The sequence below is a fragment of the Octopus sinensis genome, linkage group LG18 (genome assembly GCF_006345805.1).
Source record: "Octopus sinensis linkage group LG18, ASM634580v1, whole genome shotgun sequence".
Taxonomy (NCBI): Eukaryota; Metazoa; Mollusca; class Cephalopoda; order Octopoda; family Octopodidae; genus Octopus; species Octopus sinensis.
In genome coordinates, this window is record NC_043014.1 from 49,386,421 (window position 1) to 49,406,420 (window position 20,000).

Here is a 20,000-nt window from a genome sequence, read left to right on the forward strand (position 1 = left end):
ATGTATATAAAGATATAATTATATTTTTAAAAATTAATGTTACCTGTATGGTCATTTTTAAGTGCTAGGTCTCTGATATAATCATTCTATTTTATAAAATATATATAAAATATCTGATTTGGTGCTGAGTTTCATGCTTAATAGCAATTTTCAAACTCTTAATTGTTTTTTTTTTTTTATTGGTACCAGTTCTTTTAATATAGCTTTAGTTTCTGCCTGGGTGTTGGTGGGGACATTTCAGACCCCCAAACACATATCTATACCCTTATGTAGACACGCACACACACACACACTTAAAGCTATGCACATATATAAAGTACTGAATACAAGCTGAGATAGGTCAAAGCGGAAATAAGTAAATTAGAGTAAACATTTCAAAAACAAGAGAATGAAAATTGAGCGTGAATTGTGTAATGAAAGGAATGATGTATTTTAAACAGTCGGGTACACATGGGTGTTTTTTTTTCTTTTTAGGAAGCTCAAAGGTGACTTTACGATCAGATTACAGTAACATATACATTGCCATGAAAGTAAAAACACAGATACTGTGACACACTCATATATATTTACACATACACATATAGATTCATATACACACCCATATAAAACATTAAATTCAAGTCAAACTACCAATAAGTAAACAGAATACAAAGAAGGAAAGAGAAATAGATACTCTTTACTCTTTTACTTGTTTCTGTCATTTGACCGCGGCCATGCTGGAGCACCGCCTTTAATCGTGCAACTCAACCCCGGGACTTATTCTTTTGTAAGCCCAGTACTTATTCTATTGGTCTCTTTTGCCGAACCGCTAAGTAACGGGGACATAAACACACCAGCATCGGTTGTCAAGCAATGCTAGGGGGACAAACACAGACACACAAACATACACACCATATATATATAATATATATATATATATACATATATATACGACGGGATTCTTTCAGTTTCCGTCTACCAAATCCACTCACAAGGCTTTGGTCGGCCCGAGGTTATAGTAGAAGACACTTGCCCAAGATGCCACACAGTGAGACTGAACCCGAAACCATGTGGTTGGTAAACAAGCTACTTACCACACAGCCACTCCTATACTGTGTGCTGTTTCATGAAGTGAACTTTTAGGCAACAGTGATTCTCTTTACTCTTTTACTTGTTTCAGTCATTTGACTCAGGCATATTGGGACACGTAAGAAAGCCATTGATCCATGGTTCATTTGTGTGCCATGAGTTTTTTTGACAAATCTGAAAATACCAGGAATACACCGGAAATTTAAGTGTGCATCATACGCTGCAATGATGCATACGTATTCCTTTGTGCAAAAGGACAAATTGAGCATCTGTCTTAGTTGTAAATTTATGTAAATATTCATCTATTTTTCACACACATTTTATAATCTTTTAACCCTTTAACTGCTAAATTGAATTTCCTGGTTTCTAATAATGATGTTGAATATATACCTAAAAGTGATAAAGGCAGCGAGCTGGCAGAACCGTTAGCACACCGGGCAAAATGCGTAGCCGTATTTCGTCTGCCGTTACGTTGTGAGTTCAAATTCCGCCGAGGTCGACTTTGCCTTTCATCCTTTTGGGGTCAATAAATTAAGTACCAGTTACGCACTGGGGTTGATGTAATCGACTTAATCCGTTTGTCTGTCCTTGTTTGTCCCCTCTGTGTTTAGCTCTTTGTGGGTAGTAAAGAAATAGGTATTTCGTCTGCCATTACGTTCTGTGTTCAAATTCCGCCGAGGTCGACTTTGCCTTTCATCCTTTTGGGGTCAATAAATTAAGTACCAGTTACGCACTGGGGTTGATGTAATCGACTTAATCCGTTTGTCTGTCCTTGTTTGTCCCCTCTGTGTTTAGCTCTTTGTGGGTAGTAAAGAAATAGGTATTTCGTCTGCCATTACGTTCTGTGTTCAAATTCCGCCGAGGTCGACTTTGCCTTTCATCCTTTCGGGGTCAATGAATTAAGTACCAGTTACGCACTGGGGTTGATGTAATCGACTTAATCCGTTTGTCTGTCCTTGTTTGTCCCTCTGTGTTTAGCTCTTTGTGGGTAGTAAAGAAATAGGTATTTCGTCTGCCATTACGTTCTGTGTTCAAATTCCACCGAGGTCGACTTTGCCTTTCATCCTTTTGGGGTCAATGAATTAAGTACCAGTTACGCACTGGGGTCGATGTAATCGACTTAATCCGTTTGTCTGTCCTTGTTTGTCCCCTCTGTGTTTAGCCCCTTGTGGATAGTAAAGAAATATATACTAAAAGTGATGTTGTCTCAATAAACTTGATGTATCTCAACTAAAAATGGTTTTAAACATGACTGAAACCAACAATAAAAGATAGGTTGTGTGGATGCATCTGATTACTGCAATAAAAAGGTGAATGACGTTTCTATAATCAATTTTTTTTTTTAAAAAAACATTTAAAAATCTATTTGTTGTTTTTTATATAATAAAAATTGAAAACAAAAAAAATTTGTTATGATAAATAAATAAATTTTGTTTTTATATAATCAAATTTTTATCGAGTTTCTTACTCATTTTTAGCAACATAATTCCTGCTTTTTTGTTTTGCAGGGGTTGAAAAACATTGGAAATTGCTGGTTTAATTACATTGGAAAAAAAAAACATTTAATTGGTTGTCACACATGCACACACAGGCAGACAAACACACACACACACACATACACACACACACACACATGAAGAGGCAGACATGCATAAACACATATACTGACAAACAGACATAGATACACACACACACACATGCACACGCATGCACACACACAAACACACACACACATGCAGAAGGCACAAAATGTATCATTTTACATGCTTCAGTCCTTGGATAGCGGCCAAGCTGGAGTTCAAAAGTTTTCAGCCAGTCGTATCAATCCCAGTACTTATTCCAGTCTGCTCCTCATTTTATCATTATCTGTTTGTCAAACTGCTAAGTCCTGTGTTTAGGATAAAAAGAAACGTAAGACATTGTTTTTAGAATTTCAAGGAAATAAATTAATTTTAATGCAAATTTCTTAATTTTTTTACAATTTTTATACAAGAAAAATTTCTAAAAAGATGTGGTTGACATTAAGAAGGGTATCCAGCTGCAGAAACCATCCCAACACTGACAGTGGGGTTCTGCACAACCTCTGGGATTGTCAGTTTATGTCGAACCTATTTCTTTACCACTCACAAGGGGCCAAACACAGAGAGGACAGACAAGGACATACAAACGGATTAAGCCGATTATATCGACCCCAGTGCGTAACTGGTACTTATTTAATCGACCCTGAAAGGATGAAAGGCAAAGTCGACCTCGGCGGAATTTGAACTCAGAACGTAGCGACAGACGAAATACTGCTTAGCATTTCGCCCGGCGCGCTAACGTCTCTGCCAGCTCAAACCATCCAACCCATGCCAGCATGGAAAAAGAGACATTAAGTGATGATGATGATGATGATGATGATATTTTGCATTGTCGAAAATAGAAATGCAAAGATCCTATTGGATTTTATGATTCAGTGCGACCATGAGATAGAGAATAGGAAGCCAGACATAGTGTTAATTGAGAAAGAAAACAAACTATGCTGACAACAAGGTATGCGATAAGGAAGAAAGAAAAGACGAGAGATAAGACAGGTTAGCTTGGGAAGTTAAGCAGTTGTGGTCGATGAAAAAGGTAGCAGTAGTACCAATAATTGTCGGAGCCCTGGGAACAGTGAGCAAAAATCTTGAGTAGTACGTGGAACAAATAAGGGCTGCAATAAGGGTGGAGCACTTGCAGAAAACAGCACTGCTTGGAATGGCTCGAATACTCTGCAAGATGCTCGAAAAATAAGGGGTGTTACATTAGTTCACTGGTAGTGAATTAAGGTAACGCCATAGTACATCTCCAGCGTTAGAAGCTGTGCAAAGGCAACAACAACAACAACAACAACAACAAATAATGATAAATGTCAATTCTCTATATACATTACCTCTGGAATCTGGTAAATTTTGTTTTCTGATATAAATGCTGCAACAAAAGTGTTTCTTCATAGATTGGGAAGAAGAGCGTTTAGAACTCTGACTATGATTTCATAGGTGAGGAGGCAGGCCTGGAATTATGAAAAAGAAAATTAGACAAAACAAAAGAAATGAGAGTTGGGGAGCAAATGGAATTGAATATGGAAATATTACGATTGGAAGTCGAACATGATGGTAATTGTGCAACGAAAGTTGTATAGTTCACACACACACACACACACCACACACACACAGCCAGGTCTAAAACTAACTAGTGTATTCATTATTTACATTTGATGGATATTTGTCCTCATCTTGTTTGTTGTTAACACAATGTTTCGGCTGATATACCCTCCAGCCTTCATCAGGTGTCTTGGGAGAAATTTCAAACCTGGGTTCTCATTCCTAAGGTATTTTTCAATGTTTTATTTTGTAAGCCTAGTACTTATTCTATCAGTCTCTTTTGCCAAACCGCTAAGCTACGTGGACGTAAACACACCATCGGTTGCCAAGTGATGTTGGGGGGACAAACACAGACACACAACCACACACACACCCACACATATATATATACATACGTGCAGGTGGCACGTATGTGTATATATATAATATATATATATATATATATATATATATATATATATATAGATGTATATATAAGTATACGTGCAGGTGGCACGTAAAAAGCACCCACTACACTCACGGAGTGTTGGCGTTAGGAAGGGCATCCAGCTGTAGAAACATTGCCAGATTAGACTGGAGCCTGGTGCAGCCTTCTGGCTTCCCAGAACCCCGGGTAGAACCGTCCAACCCATGCTAGCATGGAGAACGGACGTTAAACGATGATGATGATGATGATGATATACGACAGGTTTCTTTCAGTTTCCGTCTACCAAATCCACTCACAAGTCTTAATAGAAGACACTTGCCCAAGGTGCCATGCAGTAGGACTGAACTTGGAACCATGTGGTTGGTAAGCAAGCTACTTTATTTCGTATAATTTGCCACAAGGGCATCACACAGATGGCAGCTTTGCGGGATGGACATGGACATTAATGGTATGAATGATGGTGATGCAAAAATGATGATGATGGGAGAAGACGAAAAGCGCCCGCCGACTTTTGCTTCTCTAAAATAATGTTCTCTTTTCCTTTTTCCCCAAAAACACAATGAGGCAATAAACCTCTTACTTAAATAACACAATGTTCTGAATTCTTTTTTCTTTTTTAAAACACACAAAAAGTCACATGTTTCACATTTTCTAGACTCGTTCAGCTTATCCGGCCGACCAGTATCCTTGCTTCATTGAAGCATGCACCTGGTTCCAGGCCGGACCACACAGGTATATATTTATAGGAGTCCTCCGGGAAGGAATTTATGATCCTGCACAGATCACTATCCCATAGGACCTCTGCAGCCACCTGCGGAGGCCACTCAGGATCCTCCGTGCAGGACAGAAGTCCCTCCCATCGGCCCCTCCTTTCCATTTTCTTTACTTCGTTTTCTATGGTTCTTCCTTTGTGGAAGAGGACCACAAATTCATCCTCCAACGGCACACCCGATGGAGGAGGATTGAGACATGCTGGCAGCGTGTCACAACCCGCCGGCGATGTCCCGTTTTTCTTCTTTCTTTTTTTCTTTTTCCCTTGGACCGTGAGAGGGTGAAGTTCCTGTGACGCACGCAACAGGTCCTCCTTCTCTCCCGCAGCCCTCGGGTCCTTCGGTGGGCAACCATTGTTGTCCACCTTTCGTTTTCGTTTTTTTGAGGATGTAGAAACCTCCTCGTCATCCTCCTCCTGCTCTCCCTCCATTAAGAGAGCAGGGAGAGATTCCACTATTAACTGCTCCAGGATCCTATTTTGGTCCTTGGGGCAGTTTTTCTTAGTGTGGCCGGTCTCCAGGCACAGGTCACACTTGGGGGGGGGGGTGTCCCTCGAGCATCACCAGATACCTAGACCTGGCCATCCTCAAAAAATCTGGAAAGACTAGACTTTCGGCTGATTGGGTCCATAGGGTCAAAACAGCTTTTGATCCCTCCCAATCAGCCGCAGGCAACACTTTCACATTCAGCAGCTTGGTACTGCTACTACCCTGACCCCGGCAGATAGAGTCCTCTATCTACTCGGGCTCAACTCCGGGTGGCAAACTGCAGATCCAAGCTTTCAATAATTTCTTTCCACAGTAGCTTGGAAGAAATATTATTTCCTCGCCCTCGAGGGGATGACTTGCAAAATCGCAAGCTTCTTGGGGGGAGTCAAATAGCAACCAGACCGTTGCATACTTGACTCCCCGTGAAATAAATTTAATGGCTGGCATGTAATCTGCCAGCTCATTCAAAATTGTGGCCCTCTTCCTTTCAAGCTCTTTTAACCATTTTTTGGGAAGTGTCAAGTCCCACACAAGAAATTTTTAAATAAAGTTCAAATATAGTTCAAAAATAGAAAAATGAGGAAAGACACAAAAAAAGAAGGAAAGAGCCAACAGAAGGGAAGAAATAAAATAAAAATAACAGTTCAAAAAAAAGTTCTTTTTTTTTTTTCTTAAATAAATGAAAGCTTTGAAGAAGAGAGTTCAAATCCAGGCAAAGAAATAAATTAATTTTCGGCCGAAAAGGTACTCCTGGTCAAATGTACATAGGTTCCTTGGTATACTCTTTTACTCTTTTACTTGTTTCAGTCATTTGACTGCGGCCATGCTGGAGCACCGCCTTTTTAATCGAGCAACTCGACCCCGGGACTTATTCTTTTGTAAGCCCAGTACTTATTCTATTGGTCTCTTTTGCCGAACCACTAAGTAACGGGGACATAAACACACCAGCATCGGTTGTCAAGCAATGCTAGGGGAACAAACACAGACACACAAACACACACACGCATATATATATATATATATATATATATATATATATATATACACATATATACGACGTGCTTCTTTCAGTTTCCATCTACCAAATCCACTCACAAGGCTTTGGTCAGCCCGAGGCTATAGTAGAAGACACTTGCCCAAGGTGCCATGCAGTGGGACTGAACCCAGAACCATGTGGTTGGTAAACAAGCTACTTACCACACAGCCACTCCTGCTGTGTGAATCATTTTTTCCCATAATTGGTAAAAGAAATCCAATAAATCCAAACACAAAACTGGCCACAGCCAACGGTAACTGTAACAGCAACTGTAACAGGTTCTAATCATTCGGGCGAGGATATGCCCCTCCACTGTTTTTTTAAAATGAATCCAAAAAATTCACACTAAATTCACAAAACAGCAGCCGCCGAGAGCAGGCAGAATTGCCATGGAGCTGGGCGAAATTTACCAACACACAAACAATTACTATTTGACAAATTACACCCAGCTCAACCAAAAACAAATCCACCTACCTCTACGATCTTATGCTTATGTTGTTCTTTTTTTCCAGTTCAATATTGGACAGAGCCAACACTTACGTCCACCTTGCAAAAACAGTCCCTCCTGCCTTGGTAATCCTTGGTAATCCACAGACACGAAGATAATTTTCGCAAAGAAATTAATTTTTGCAGAGGGGCTACGCCTCCTCAAAAACACAATTCTCACTGCAAAGTGAGTCTCTATAGGTGGCCACAGGCAGGCAAATGTCTGGAGCAGAGTGGAGTCTATTACTCACCAAAAAATATTAAATACAGGGCAACAAACTCCACTAAGCCCTCAAAAAAATACAACAAACGCCTACCTGTAGGCGAGCCTCAAAGTTCAATATTTCACGACGAAAGACGTGACATCAAACAGCAAGAACTCTCCGCCAAAAACAAACACGTCTGTCTCCGACAAAGGTTAGCAAGCTACTTACCACACAGCTACTCCTGCACCTACAAGTCAACTAATCCAGAAACAAGCTTGTTCTCAGGTGATCTTATATAGATGTGATTTTTCATTATTTTTCCCTTATACCTGTGTGAGTTATTTCTGAGTATGCATTGTCTGGGAGATTTTTCTTACAGTAGAAGAAATAGCTAAGCTTTTGGCTGCTGTTTCTAAAAAGTTTGGTGTGTTGTAAAGTAAATTATTTTACTGAACCCTATTTTTATAAAGGTATATATATATATATATATATATATATATACACACATATATAAATTGTTATTAAGTTAAACAAGTGGAAGAAAATATTCAGTGAATATATTCAAATTAATTAAAATTTAATTATATTTTAAAATGTAGGAATACTCTAGACCAGTTTCACATTAGATTTTTCAAAAGTGTGTTATATAAACAACTGTGATGCAAGTTATGTCTATTCTGGCCATTGTTATAAAGATTGTTTGTTTTAAAAAGAATGTGGTATAGAATGCTATTTGTAAACAGACAAATTGATTGGTCAATGTTCATGTTTTGAGCTCATCTGACAGTCATATCAGGAAGTTACATAAATGCTTTTGTCCATTGAATATGTCATACAAAAGTTAGAAAAAAGCAATATGACTATAATAGTTGTTTACATAAAAGTGTTATAGATAATTATTGTCCATTATTCTGTTGAAGAGTAACGTTATGAAATAGTATTAGTTTCTTCCTGTTAAACATGTTAAAACATATCCCTTCTTTGTTAATAAGGTATGGGGTAACTAAGATAATGAGGTGTGGTGTACATAAGATAGATGATAGCTGCTTGTACACCAATTTTGGTTTTCTTAAGAATAAACCCAAGTAGACATTCTATAATTAGTTAATTCATGGAAAAGGAGAATTATGTATTAGAGATGTTTTCATTGTCTGTTCAACTGTGGTTTGTATTTTTTAATAAATGAACTTTCCTTATTTATTCTTGTTTGATCTGGGGAATTGTTTGACCTAGGGTATTGATAGAGTGCAAAAAGACGAAATGTGGGAGATTTTGTGTTTGCACACAAAAATAAGACAATTAATGATGCCTGCAAAAATCACACTCAGTCTGCATAAATATAACCTTTCTGAAAGGTCTCAAATTAAGACTAATTGTGGCAGGCCCAGCCTGTGAAACCCACAGACTAACCAACTTCCTTAATATACTATAAAGACCTTTCTCCTCTATAGCCTGTTGGACAGGTAATAAAAATATCAGGCAAAACTCTGATGATCAAAGTGGAATGAGACACAAGTCATGAGACAAATTTCCAACTTCAGTTTTAATAAAAATAAACTATATTCTCTACAACATGCATTGGGCACTTTTTTTTCATTTATCCACTTTAAGCAATGTATGTGTAAACTTACATACATACATACATACATACATATTGTGTGTATATATATATATATATATATATATATATATTATAATTATATATAATTATATATATATTATAATATATAATAATATGAGGAATATTATCCAAAACTTAAATATATATATTAATATATATAAATATTATAATTTATATAATATATTTATAATATATATAATATATTTATATAATATTTATATAATATAATTAATATATAATAGTAATTAATATTATATAATATTCTATTTATATAATAGAATTTATGTAAGTATATCTACATATGTAACTGAAACACTGCCATTCTTTCCTCTTCCCCTCTTATCATGCTATTTTTAAATAACTTGTGGTTCACACCACTTATTACATGAATTCCTTTCTGAAGAAATAAAATTAAAACTGTAAGAAAGTTAGCAGAAGAGTGTATTGTTTTCTGATATGTCTGAGGTATTGCTTTCCCTGAAAACATTATCTGATCTATCTCCAATAACATATCAATTATTCATTATACTAACTAATCTATATTGGCTATTGATTATATGAAGTATTGATTATTCGTCACTGGATCAACTTTATACATTTACTCTCTTTTACTCTCTTTTACTTGTTTCAGTCATTTGACTGCAGCCATGCTGGAGCACCGCCTTTAGTCGAGCAAATCGACACCGGGACTTATTCTTTGTAAGCCCAGTACTTATTCTATCAGTCTGTTTTGCCGAACCGCTAAGTAACGGGGACATAAACACACCAGCATCGGTTGTCAAGTGGTGTTGGGGGGACAAACACAGACACACAAACACATACACACACATACATATATATTTATATATACATATATACGACAGGCTTCTTTCAGTTTCCGTCTACCAAATCCACTCACAAGGCATTGGTCGGCCCGGGGCTATAGCAGAAGACACTTGCCCAAGATGCCACGCAGTGGGACTGAACCCGGAACCATGTGGTTGGTTAGCAATTCCAGAACAAGAAATCAAATCTAATTTGACAACAACAAATGTCATACTCACAGCATTTCCTACAAAAGCTCTGGTCAAAACTGGAGTTGTTCCTTTGTACAAGGCTTGGATTCCACCTTCCTTCCATAATTGTTTGAAGACATCTTTGATTCTTAGATTCTGGTTTTCTATGGGTGCTTGATAGAAGAATAGAATTGAACCAATAGATGATTAAATGTGATATTAATATGTATAGTTAATATATAAACTTAATATAATTAATGCAGTGAATCAATTTAAGCAATTGAAATCACACCCAAATAATGAGAAGAAATAGATATTAATCATCATCATCATCTCATCATCATCATCATCATCATCATCATCATCATCATCACACACATATACACATACAGGCAACCACACACAGACACACACAAATACACACATCAATACACAAGACAAAATAGCACAGACACATACATTCACACATATGTATACAGTCATACCATCGAGGTCCATCGAGGCCCTAAGCACATAAAAGGTTTTGGTACCCCCACAAAAAAAATTATGTAATTCAAAATATAAACAACTAGCAGTATCGCCCGGCGTTGCTCGGGTTTGTAAGAGAAATAACTATATAAGCATTTTTAGAGAGTTATTTCCCTTATATAAACCGAGCAAAAATGCATTAAAAATGTGGAAAAATGATGGTAAATTTTTTTTAAATCATAGACTCATTGTAGATGCGCACTAATACCCAGAAGGGCTCGATATGAATCACGACTATAAGATACCCGCTTTTGGTTAAACTGCACCGCAAAATGTGGGAGTAGTTAGGAATCTAAATTGGAGTAGACAGACACTCACACACACAACTTCAGTTTTATATATAAAGATAACAAACCATAAAATAAATTTTTATTTTTCAAAACGAAACAAAACACTAAGAGGGAAAATAATGTTTACTTTTGTATACTTCCACTTTATTTATATTTGAAAAGTTTCCTCCTACTTTTTTGAGTTGCAAAATCTTTGATCAGATCCTCAAAATTAATCTTAGGTAACACATCTGCATCTATACTTAGTAAAGATAAAGGCATCTCAAATATTATCTTAGCAAATTTAAAGTAATTTCTTTTGTGCTGTAGACCATTTACTATTTCTCTAGTGCTCCCTTGATGCCCTAAGCATGTGCTTATTTTGCTTAATCGTTAATCCAGCACTGAGTCACACACACACACACACACACACACACACACACATGCGTATGCACACCTGTGCAATGTATCAACTTACCTGTTTGTATTCTTGATTTAACCACATCTGCTGGTAATGCCAATGACCAGTTGACCAGTCCAGCCACGCCTCCAGCCAGCAGAGTATTCGTGGCACTCAGAGATTCATATCTGCAAACGAATAAACACACATCAAAACTATTGAAAACTATTGAAAAGTTTGCAAGATGCAACGAAAATTTTAGGAAAATAAAAATAAGAAAAAAGTGGAAATTTTATCAGTGAGTGTGTTCAATTATAAAGCACAAAAAGAAAATGACTCTCCCCAGACACAACATTATATGGATGGTTGAACTAAAATAGCAGGTAACTGAACCTGGTGGTGGAGAAAGCTTGCTTCAAAATGTATTGAGCCGTGTAGAAGGCTTAAACTTTATAAGGCAGAGAGTTGGCAGAAACGTGTAATGACACCATCTCGGAAATCTCCAGCACGCATGCGCAGGGTTGGAATCTTCCAGAAGCCCTGCCGGAAGTTCCCTCATGCGCATGTGCAGAAAACTAGCAGCAGCGAAATTCTCTTGTATCTCTCTCTTTGACGCTAGCAGCTGAACAATACAGATGTGTCTCCAGCAGCTCTCTCGAGCTGCTACCTCATGGCACGTCCACACTATGCTTGAATGGGCAGGATTGACTCGCTCCACTAGACTACTGCCGATAAGCTCCTAGGTTGCCGATTTGCCCAGAGGAAGGAAATGCTTATATTGCGAATCAAAGAATAAGTATATTTATACTGTTGAAGTTAACGGAAAATCTTGACTCGTTCTTCAATTAATATTTAATGTAAAGGATGCAAACAGCACCCATCCAGTGCAGGAATCTCTCATCCTGTTACAAACGTTAGCACGCTGGGCAAAATGCTTTGTGGTATTTCGTCTGCCACTGCATTCTGAGTTCAAATTCCACCGAGGTTGACTTTGCTTTCCATCCTTTCGGGGTCGATAAATTAAGTACCTGTTACGCACTGGTGTCGATGTAATCGACTTAATCCGTTTGTCTGTCCTTGTTTGTCCCCTCTATGTTTAGCCCCTTGTGGGAAATAAAGAAATAAGAAGGCTTAAACTTTATACTAAAAATTTGAAATAATATAGCTATAATTAATTGACTGTAATTATTTTATCTTAATGAATTTATGGAGTAATATTTATTAAGAACATCAAAGACATATACATATGTATATGTCTGTGTGTCTATGTTTGACCCTACCACCATCGCTTGACAACTGATGTTGGTGTATTTGCATCCCTGGAACAAAGATGCCAAAAGGACAAGTACTAGGCCTACAAACAAAAAGTTCAGGGGTCAATTTGTTCGATTAAAGGCGGTGCTCCAGCATGGCTGCAATCAAATGACAGAAACAAATACAAGAGTAAAAGAGTAAATCATAAACACAATTTTTACTGGCCATTCTTCATATATTTTAACAGTGATTTTTTTTTACCTTTTGTTGTCTTCCGACAAAAGACGTTGCATAAACTCATAAGTCATGAAATAGAATCCTGATCCATGTATATCTGTAAACAACAAGAACAGAAATATATATATATATATATATATATATATATTATACATATATATACATATATATGTATATATATATATGTAACGGGAAGGTATATGAAAATAAACAAAAGACGAAGGCAGGTGGAGTACAAACAAACAAATGTATTAGTATGTATATGTATTAGTATGTATATAATATATATGTATGTATATATATATATGTATATATGTATATATGTATGTATATATATATATATATATGTATGTATAAATAATATACATATATATGTATATATATATATACATATATATATGTATATATATGTACATATATGTATATATGTATATGTATATATATATATATGTATATATTATGTACTATATATATGTTATATATATATACAATATATTATACATATATATATATGTATGTATATTATATGTATTATATAATATATTTATATATATATATAATATTACATAATATATATATATATATATATATATATATATATATATAATATATATAAATATGATTAAGGGTTAAGCACAAGTTAGCATGACAACGATGGCAATGACAACAACAACAACAACAACAACAACAACAACGACCACATTTGCAAGAACAGCAATAGTGGTAATACTGACGAACTAAATTAAGCATGTGTGCACACGTATGATTGCAGGACACGTATGCATGCGTGCATATGTGCAATGCAGTGTGGAAGACACACGTATTAGCCATTCAATACACACATAGACTGTTAAATTCAATGAGACAATTTATTGCTTGGTGTCAAATTTTTCATTGCTGCAACAGTTGAAGAGAAGCTTTTTGTCCCTGGGGGTGGGGGGTGGAGTTGGAATTTCAGTAGGATGTGTGTGTGTGTGTGGGGGGATGACTAATATATCTGTCACACTGCAATTGTTGCAGTTTCATTGCACATTCTCTGATTACCTGCCTGGCAAGTAATACACACCCACCTGAAACGTGGGCATGTATTTATGCGTAAATGCATATGTGTATGTGTAAGTGTATGTATGTATGAGAGAGTGTGCATGTGTCTGTGTGTGTGTGTGTGTGTGCATGTGTGTGTATTCACATGTCAATGTATGCGTATGGGTGTAAGCAAGTGTGCATGTATAAATATTCAGGAAATGCAGGTACAAGACTGCCCTACCTGGCAAAGCTGCACCAAGAGAGGTGCCACCTCCTATGAACAGAACAGGGTTGCAGAGGCACAAAGAAATGTGAACTATTTGCATTCAATGTAGGCAGCAGAGTTAATTTTAAGGCCTTGTGGAAAGAAGTAAGGAGGCATTACATGTCCTTCATTGCAGACAACCTCTAAAAGCATGACAGTTGCAGGAACAACAGAACCAAGAAGAAGGAGAACAACAACAACAGCATCATCATCACAACCACCACCACCACCACCACCAACAACAACAACAAAGAAACAGCATCATCATCACCACCACTACCAACAACAACAAAAGCATCATCACCACTACCACCACCACCACCACCACCAACAACAACCGCACATACACAACCAATACCACAACCATCTCCTTGACTACCACTAATAACATGAATAACAACAACCACAAACCTCTGACAAAAGTTGCTGTGGTGCCCCTGTAGATCCACCTGATGCCCCCTTCCTTGTATAGTTTACGCAGACAATCGATGGGTCCCTGATATTTAGCCTTTCCACTGGATTCTTGCTGAATCTGAAATGGTAAGGAAGTAAAAGGGATTTAGTTAAATACACAATAATTAATTAATATATTGATTTCAAAGTTTGGAGGAAGGGGTTAGTTGATCACATTGACCCTTGTACATGACTGGTATTTATTTTATTGACTGACCTAGACAGAATTTGAACTCAGAGCTTAAAGACAGACAAAATTTTGCTGAATTTTTCTTGAGAACATTTCTTAGTGGTAAGACCATAGCGGATCTATTTCTAGCATAAGAGTGTCCACATAGTGGTTTCCCTCTAATATGTATATAATACAATTTTAATGAACTTTCAGTTTTTTTATATGCTAGACCACTGGTGTGAAATCGATGTTAATTAAATTAGTATCTAATTTCTCACCCTCATTTAAAATTTATATATATATATATATAGGCGCAGGAGTTGCTGTGTGGTAAGTAGCTTGCTTACCAACCACATGGTTCCGGGTTCAGTCCCACTGTGTGGCATCTTGGGTAAGTGTCTTCTGCTATAGCCCCGGGCCGACCAATACCTTGTGAGTGGATTTGGTAGACGGAAACTGAAAGAAGCCTATCGTATATATGTATATATATGTATATATATGTATGTGTGTGTGTGTTTGTATGTCTGTGTTTGTCCCCTTAGCATTGCTTGACAACTGATGCTGGTGTGTTTACGTCCCCGTCACTTAGTGGTTCGGCAAAAGAGACCGATAGAATAAGTACTGGGCTTACAAAGTATAAGTCCCGGGGTCGATTTGCTCGACTAAAGGTGGTGCTCCAGCATGGCCGCAGTCAAATGACTGAAACAAGTAAAAGAGTAAAGAGTATATATATATATATATATAGTACAAAGTGAGATAGGGGTTATGAGTGTAACCCACTATGGGATATCAGTTATCCAATATACTGCTGGTGAAGCACCCAAATGGCAAATACATAAATGCTTATAATTTCAATGTAATTAATTCATTTATTGTATTAGATGAGCGAAGGTAAAATATTTTACCTGAAATTCATAATACAAATAAGAAAATGGAGGAAAAGATTCCTTTCAATCATCGACTTACAGATAATACCAATTCTAATAAATAATATTAATTGGTAATATCTGTAAGTCGATGATTGGAATGAATCTGTTCCTCCATTTTCTTATTTGTATTATATATATATATCTCTTTTACTCTTTTACTTGTTTCAGTCATTTGACTGCGGCCATGCTGGAGCACCGCCTTTAATCGAGCAACTCGACCCCGGGACTTATTCTTTTGTAAGCCCAGTACTTATTCTATCGGTCTCTTATGCCGAACCGCTAAGTAACGGGGACATAAACACACCAGCATCGGTTGTCAAGCAATGCTAGGGGACAAACACAGACACACAAACACACACACGCACAATATATATATATATATATATATATATATATATATATATATATATATATATATATATATATATATATACATATATACATATATACGAGGCTTCTTTCAGTTTCCATCTACCAAATCCACTCACAAGGCTTTGGTCGGCCCAAGGCTATAGTAGAAGACACTTGCCTAAGGTACCACGCAGTGGGACTGAACCCAGAACCATGTGGTTGGTAAGCAAGCTACTTACCACATGTTTGATATATATATATATATCAAACATAGATTAAAAACAGAACACAAAGGATATTGCGGTACACATGTTTCAAGCTTTATAAATGATCTGTTCGTACATCACTGTATTTTTGATATAAAAGATGGTTTAAAGCTCTCTTCAGCCGCAAACATTGTTGGTCCAAAGATTACATCACAATATAAAGAATATAAATAGTACATGTAATATTACCCATTACAATAGGTTTATTTTAGGAGTGTGTGTGTGTGTGTGTGTGTGTGTGTGTGTGTGTGTGAATATATATATATATATATACAGAGAGAGAGAGAGAGAGAGAGAGAAAGAGAGAGAGTAAGAGAGAGAGAGAGAGAGAGAGAGAGTATTTCCTTATTACTCTTTACTCTTTTACTTGTTTCAGTCATTTGACTGTGGCCATGCTGGAGCACCGCCTTTAGTCGATCAGATCGACCCCGGGACTTATTCTTTGTAAGCCCAGTACTTATTCTATTGGTCTCTTTTGCCGAACCGCTAAGTGACGGGGATATAAACACACCAGCATCGGTTGTCAAACAATGCTAGGGGGACAAACACAGACACACAAACACACACACGCATATATACATATATATATATATATATACATATATACGATGGGCTTCTTTCAGTTTCCGTCTACCAAATCCACTCACAAGGCATTGGTCGGCCCGGGGCTATAGCAGAAGACACTTGCCCAAGATGCCACGCAGTGGGACTGAACCCGCAACCATGTGGTTGGTTAGCAAGCTACTTACCACACAGCCACTCCTGCACCTTATTAATCATAAGGTTGAGAAAAGGAGGGGACGATACGAGGACAGACAAACGAACATTGGGGTCAGGGTATCGAATGAGATGAAACGTATGAATAAACAAACAATTAAAATATATACAATCAAATGAGAATTTACGAAAAATGAAGCAGAGGACGCAGTCGACCCCACAGACAGATAGACAGAGACAGGGAGAGAAAGAGAGACATGGTTGTGGGGTTAGGAAGCTTACTTCCCAGTAACATGGTTTTGGGTTCAGTCCCACTGCATGGTACCTTGGGCAAGTGTCTTCTGCTATTATTGTCTTGAACTGATTGAAGCCTTGCGATTGAATTTGCTAGGTGGAAGTTATTGTGTGTGTATAAGTGCCTTGTGCCTCCTAACAGATATATGTGTATGCGTGTGAGAGAGACTATACAGGTAGGTGTGTGTGTGTGTGTGTTGACTATACAAGTAGGAGTGTGTGTATGTGTGGGAGTGTGTGTGTGTGTGGATATACAGGTGTGTGTGTGGATATACAGGTGTGTGTGTGGATATACAGGTGTGTGTGTGGGTTGGTGGGTGTGACCATACAGGTGTGTGTGTGTGAGAGAGACTATACAGATAGGTGTGTGTGTGTGTGTGTGTGAGAGAGAGAGAGAGAGACTATACAGATAGGTGTGTGTGTGTGTGAGGAGAGAGAGAGAGAGAGAGAGACTATACAGATAGGTGTGTGTGTGTGTGTGTGTGAGAGAGAGAGAGAGAGAGAGAGACTATACAGATAGGTGTGTGTGTGTGGTGTGTGAGAGAGAGAGAGAGAGAGAGAGACTATACAGATAGGTGTGTGGGTGGTGTGTTGAGAGAGAGAGAGAGAGAGAGAGAGAGACTATACAGATAGGTGTGTGTGTGTGTGTGAGAGAGAGAGAGAGAGACTATACAGATAGGTGTGTGTGTGTGTGTGTGTGTGAGAGAGAGAGAGAGACTATACAGATAGGTGTGTGTGTGTGTGTGTGTGTGAGAGAGAGAGAGAGACTATACAGATAAGTGTATGTGTGTGTATGTGTGACTATACAAGTAGGAGTGTGTGTGTGAGTGTGTGGTATGTGTGGGAGTGTGTGTGTGTGAATATATAGGCGTGTGTGTGGGTTGGTGGGTGTGACCATACAGGTGTGTGTGTGTGAGAGAGACTAAACAGGTGTGTGTGAGACTAAGCAGGTGTGTGTGAGACTAAACAGGTGTGTGTGTGTGTGACTAAACAGGTGTGTGTGTGTGAGAGAGAGACTAAACAGGTGTGTGGGTAGGTGGTTGTTTGTGACTATGCAGGTGTGTATGTGTGTATGTGTATTCATGCGTGAAATGCACAAACAAACATCCAGGTGAGTGTCAGGTGAGTGTAGTACTTTAATGTAAAGCTGTAACCTTTGAGATCGGTTTTTTTATGATGTCAATGATAGAAGATCAGTTGGCGAAGAAAGAAAGGGGGAGAGGAAAACAGAAAGAGAGAAAGAGGGAGAGACAGACAGAGAGAGAGAGAGAATGAAGGACAGAGAGAGCGTGACAGAGAGAGGGAGAGAGAGAGTAACGAATGGAGAGAGAGGAGGCAGTTGGCCACAAAATCTTGTTTACAAATTAACATATATAGAAATCCCTTGCTATCTTATGGTTCACCTAGTGCAGTTCCCCTATCGGGGGGGTTTATTATTTAAGCTTACATCGATTCCACTGTGGTGGTGTTTTGCATTTATAATGAAATGAATATATACTCTTTACTCTCTCTTTTACTTGTTTTAGTCATTTGACTGCGGCCATGCTGGAGCACCGCCTTTAGTCAAGCAAATCGACCCCGGGACTTATTCTTTGTAAGCCTACCTAGTACTTATTCTATCGGTCTCTTTGCCGAACCGTTAAGTGACAGGGACATAAACACACCAGCATCGGTTGTCAAGCAATACTAGGGGGACAAACACATACACACACGCATTTATATATACATATATACGACAAGCTTCTTTCAGTTTCCGTCTACCAAATCCACTCACAAGGCATTGGTCGGCCCGGGGCTATAGCAGAAGACAGTTGCCCAAGATGCCACGTAGTGTGACTGAACCCGGAACCATGTGGTTGGTTAGCAAGCTACTTACCACACAGCCACTCCTGCGCCTATTATACAAATTATTATTTATTTATTTATGCGCCCTTTTCAAGCCTAGCCAGACTCATGGGCCCGGTTTCCCGGTTTCTGTGGCGTATGTGTTCCCCCTAGCTGGACGGAACGTCAGTCCAGCACAGCGTTACTCAAGAAACAGGAAGAATGAATGAGAGAAAGTTGGGGCGAAAGGGTACAACAGGGGTCACCACCACCTCCTGCCGGAGCCTCGTGAAGCTTTAGGTGTTTTCACTCAATAAACACACACAATGCCAGGTCTGGGAATCGAAACCGCGATCCCCCAACCGCGAGTCCGCTGCCCTAACCACTGGGCCATTGCGCCTACACATATACAAATTATAAAAATAATAACAGAAACATTCAGTCCAGTACTGTTTCTACTTCATGGATTTTTACCCATCGCGGGGCAGTTTTGGAATGCAATACCCCGCAATAGTCAAGGAATTACTGTATATTTTCAAGCAGAGAAATAAAAACAGGAAATGTTACATACAACAACATGCAGAGACAATTCTCTTTTTAAAAAAAATCAATTTATGTTTTATGGTGTTTGATATACCTGTATTTGTCTTTGTTGTGCAAGTTCATACTGCTGACCCACTTTGAGTTATTTCTCTTTTGCACATTTTTTGGCTTAAATTACTCTTTTACTTGTTTCAGTCATTTGACTGTGGCCATGCTGGAGCACCGCCTTTAGTCGAGCAAATTGACCCCAGG

General features: G+C 38.0%; 1 protein-coding gene across 1 annotated transcript in view; it reads right to left on the bottom strand.

Annotated features, from left to right (window-relative positions):
* Window positions 1-2,496: 2,496 nt before the first annotated feature.
* Window positions 2,497-20,000, bottom strand: part of LOC115221272 (mitochondrial carnitine/acylcarnitine carrier protein-like) — a 27,130-nt gene continuing 9,626 nt past the window's right edge. The window contains exons 5-10 of the mRNA XM_036511032.1: window positions 14,611-14,731; window positions 12,933-13,005; window positions 11,496-11,605; window positions 10,269-10,393; window positions 3,980-4,099; window positions 2,497-2,956 (exon numbers count right to left, since the gene is read on the bottom strand). Of these exons, the coding sequence (XP_036366925.1) occupies window positions 4,037-4,099; window positions 10,269-10,393; window positions 11,496-11,605; window positions 12,933-13,005; window positions 14,611-14,731 (492 nt within the window). The 3' untranslated portion in view covers window positions 2,497-2,956; window positions 3,980-4,036. The remainder of the gene's footprint in view (window positions 2,957-3,979; window positions 4,100-10,268; window positions 10,394-11,495; window positions 11,606-12,932; window positions 13,006-14,610; window positions 14,732-20,000) is intronic.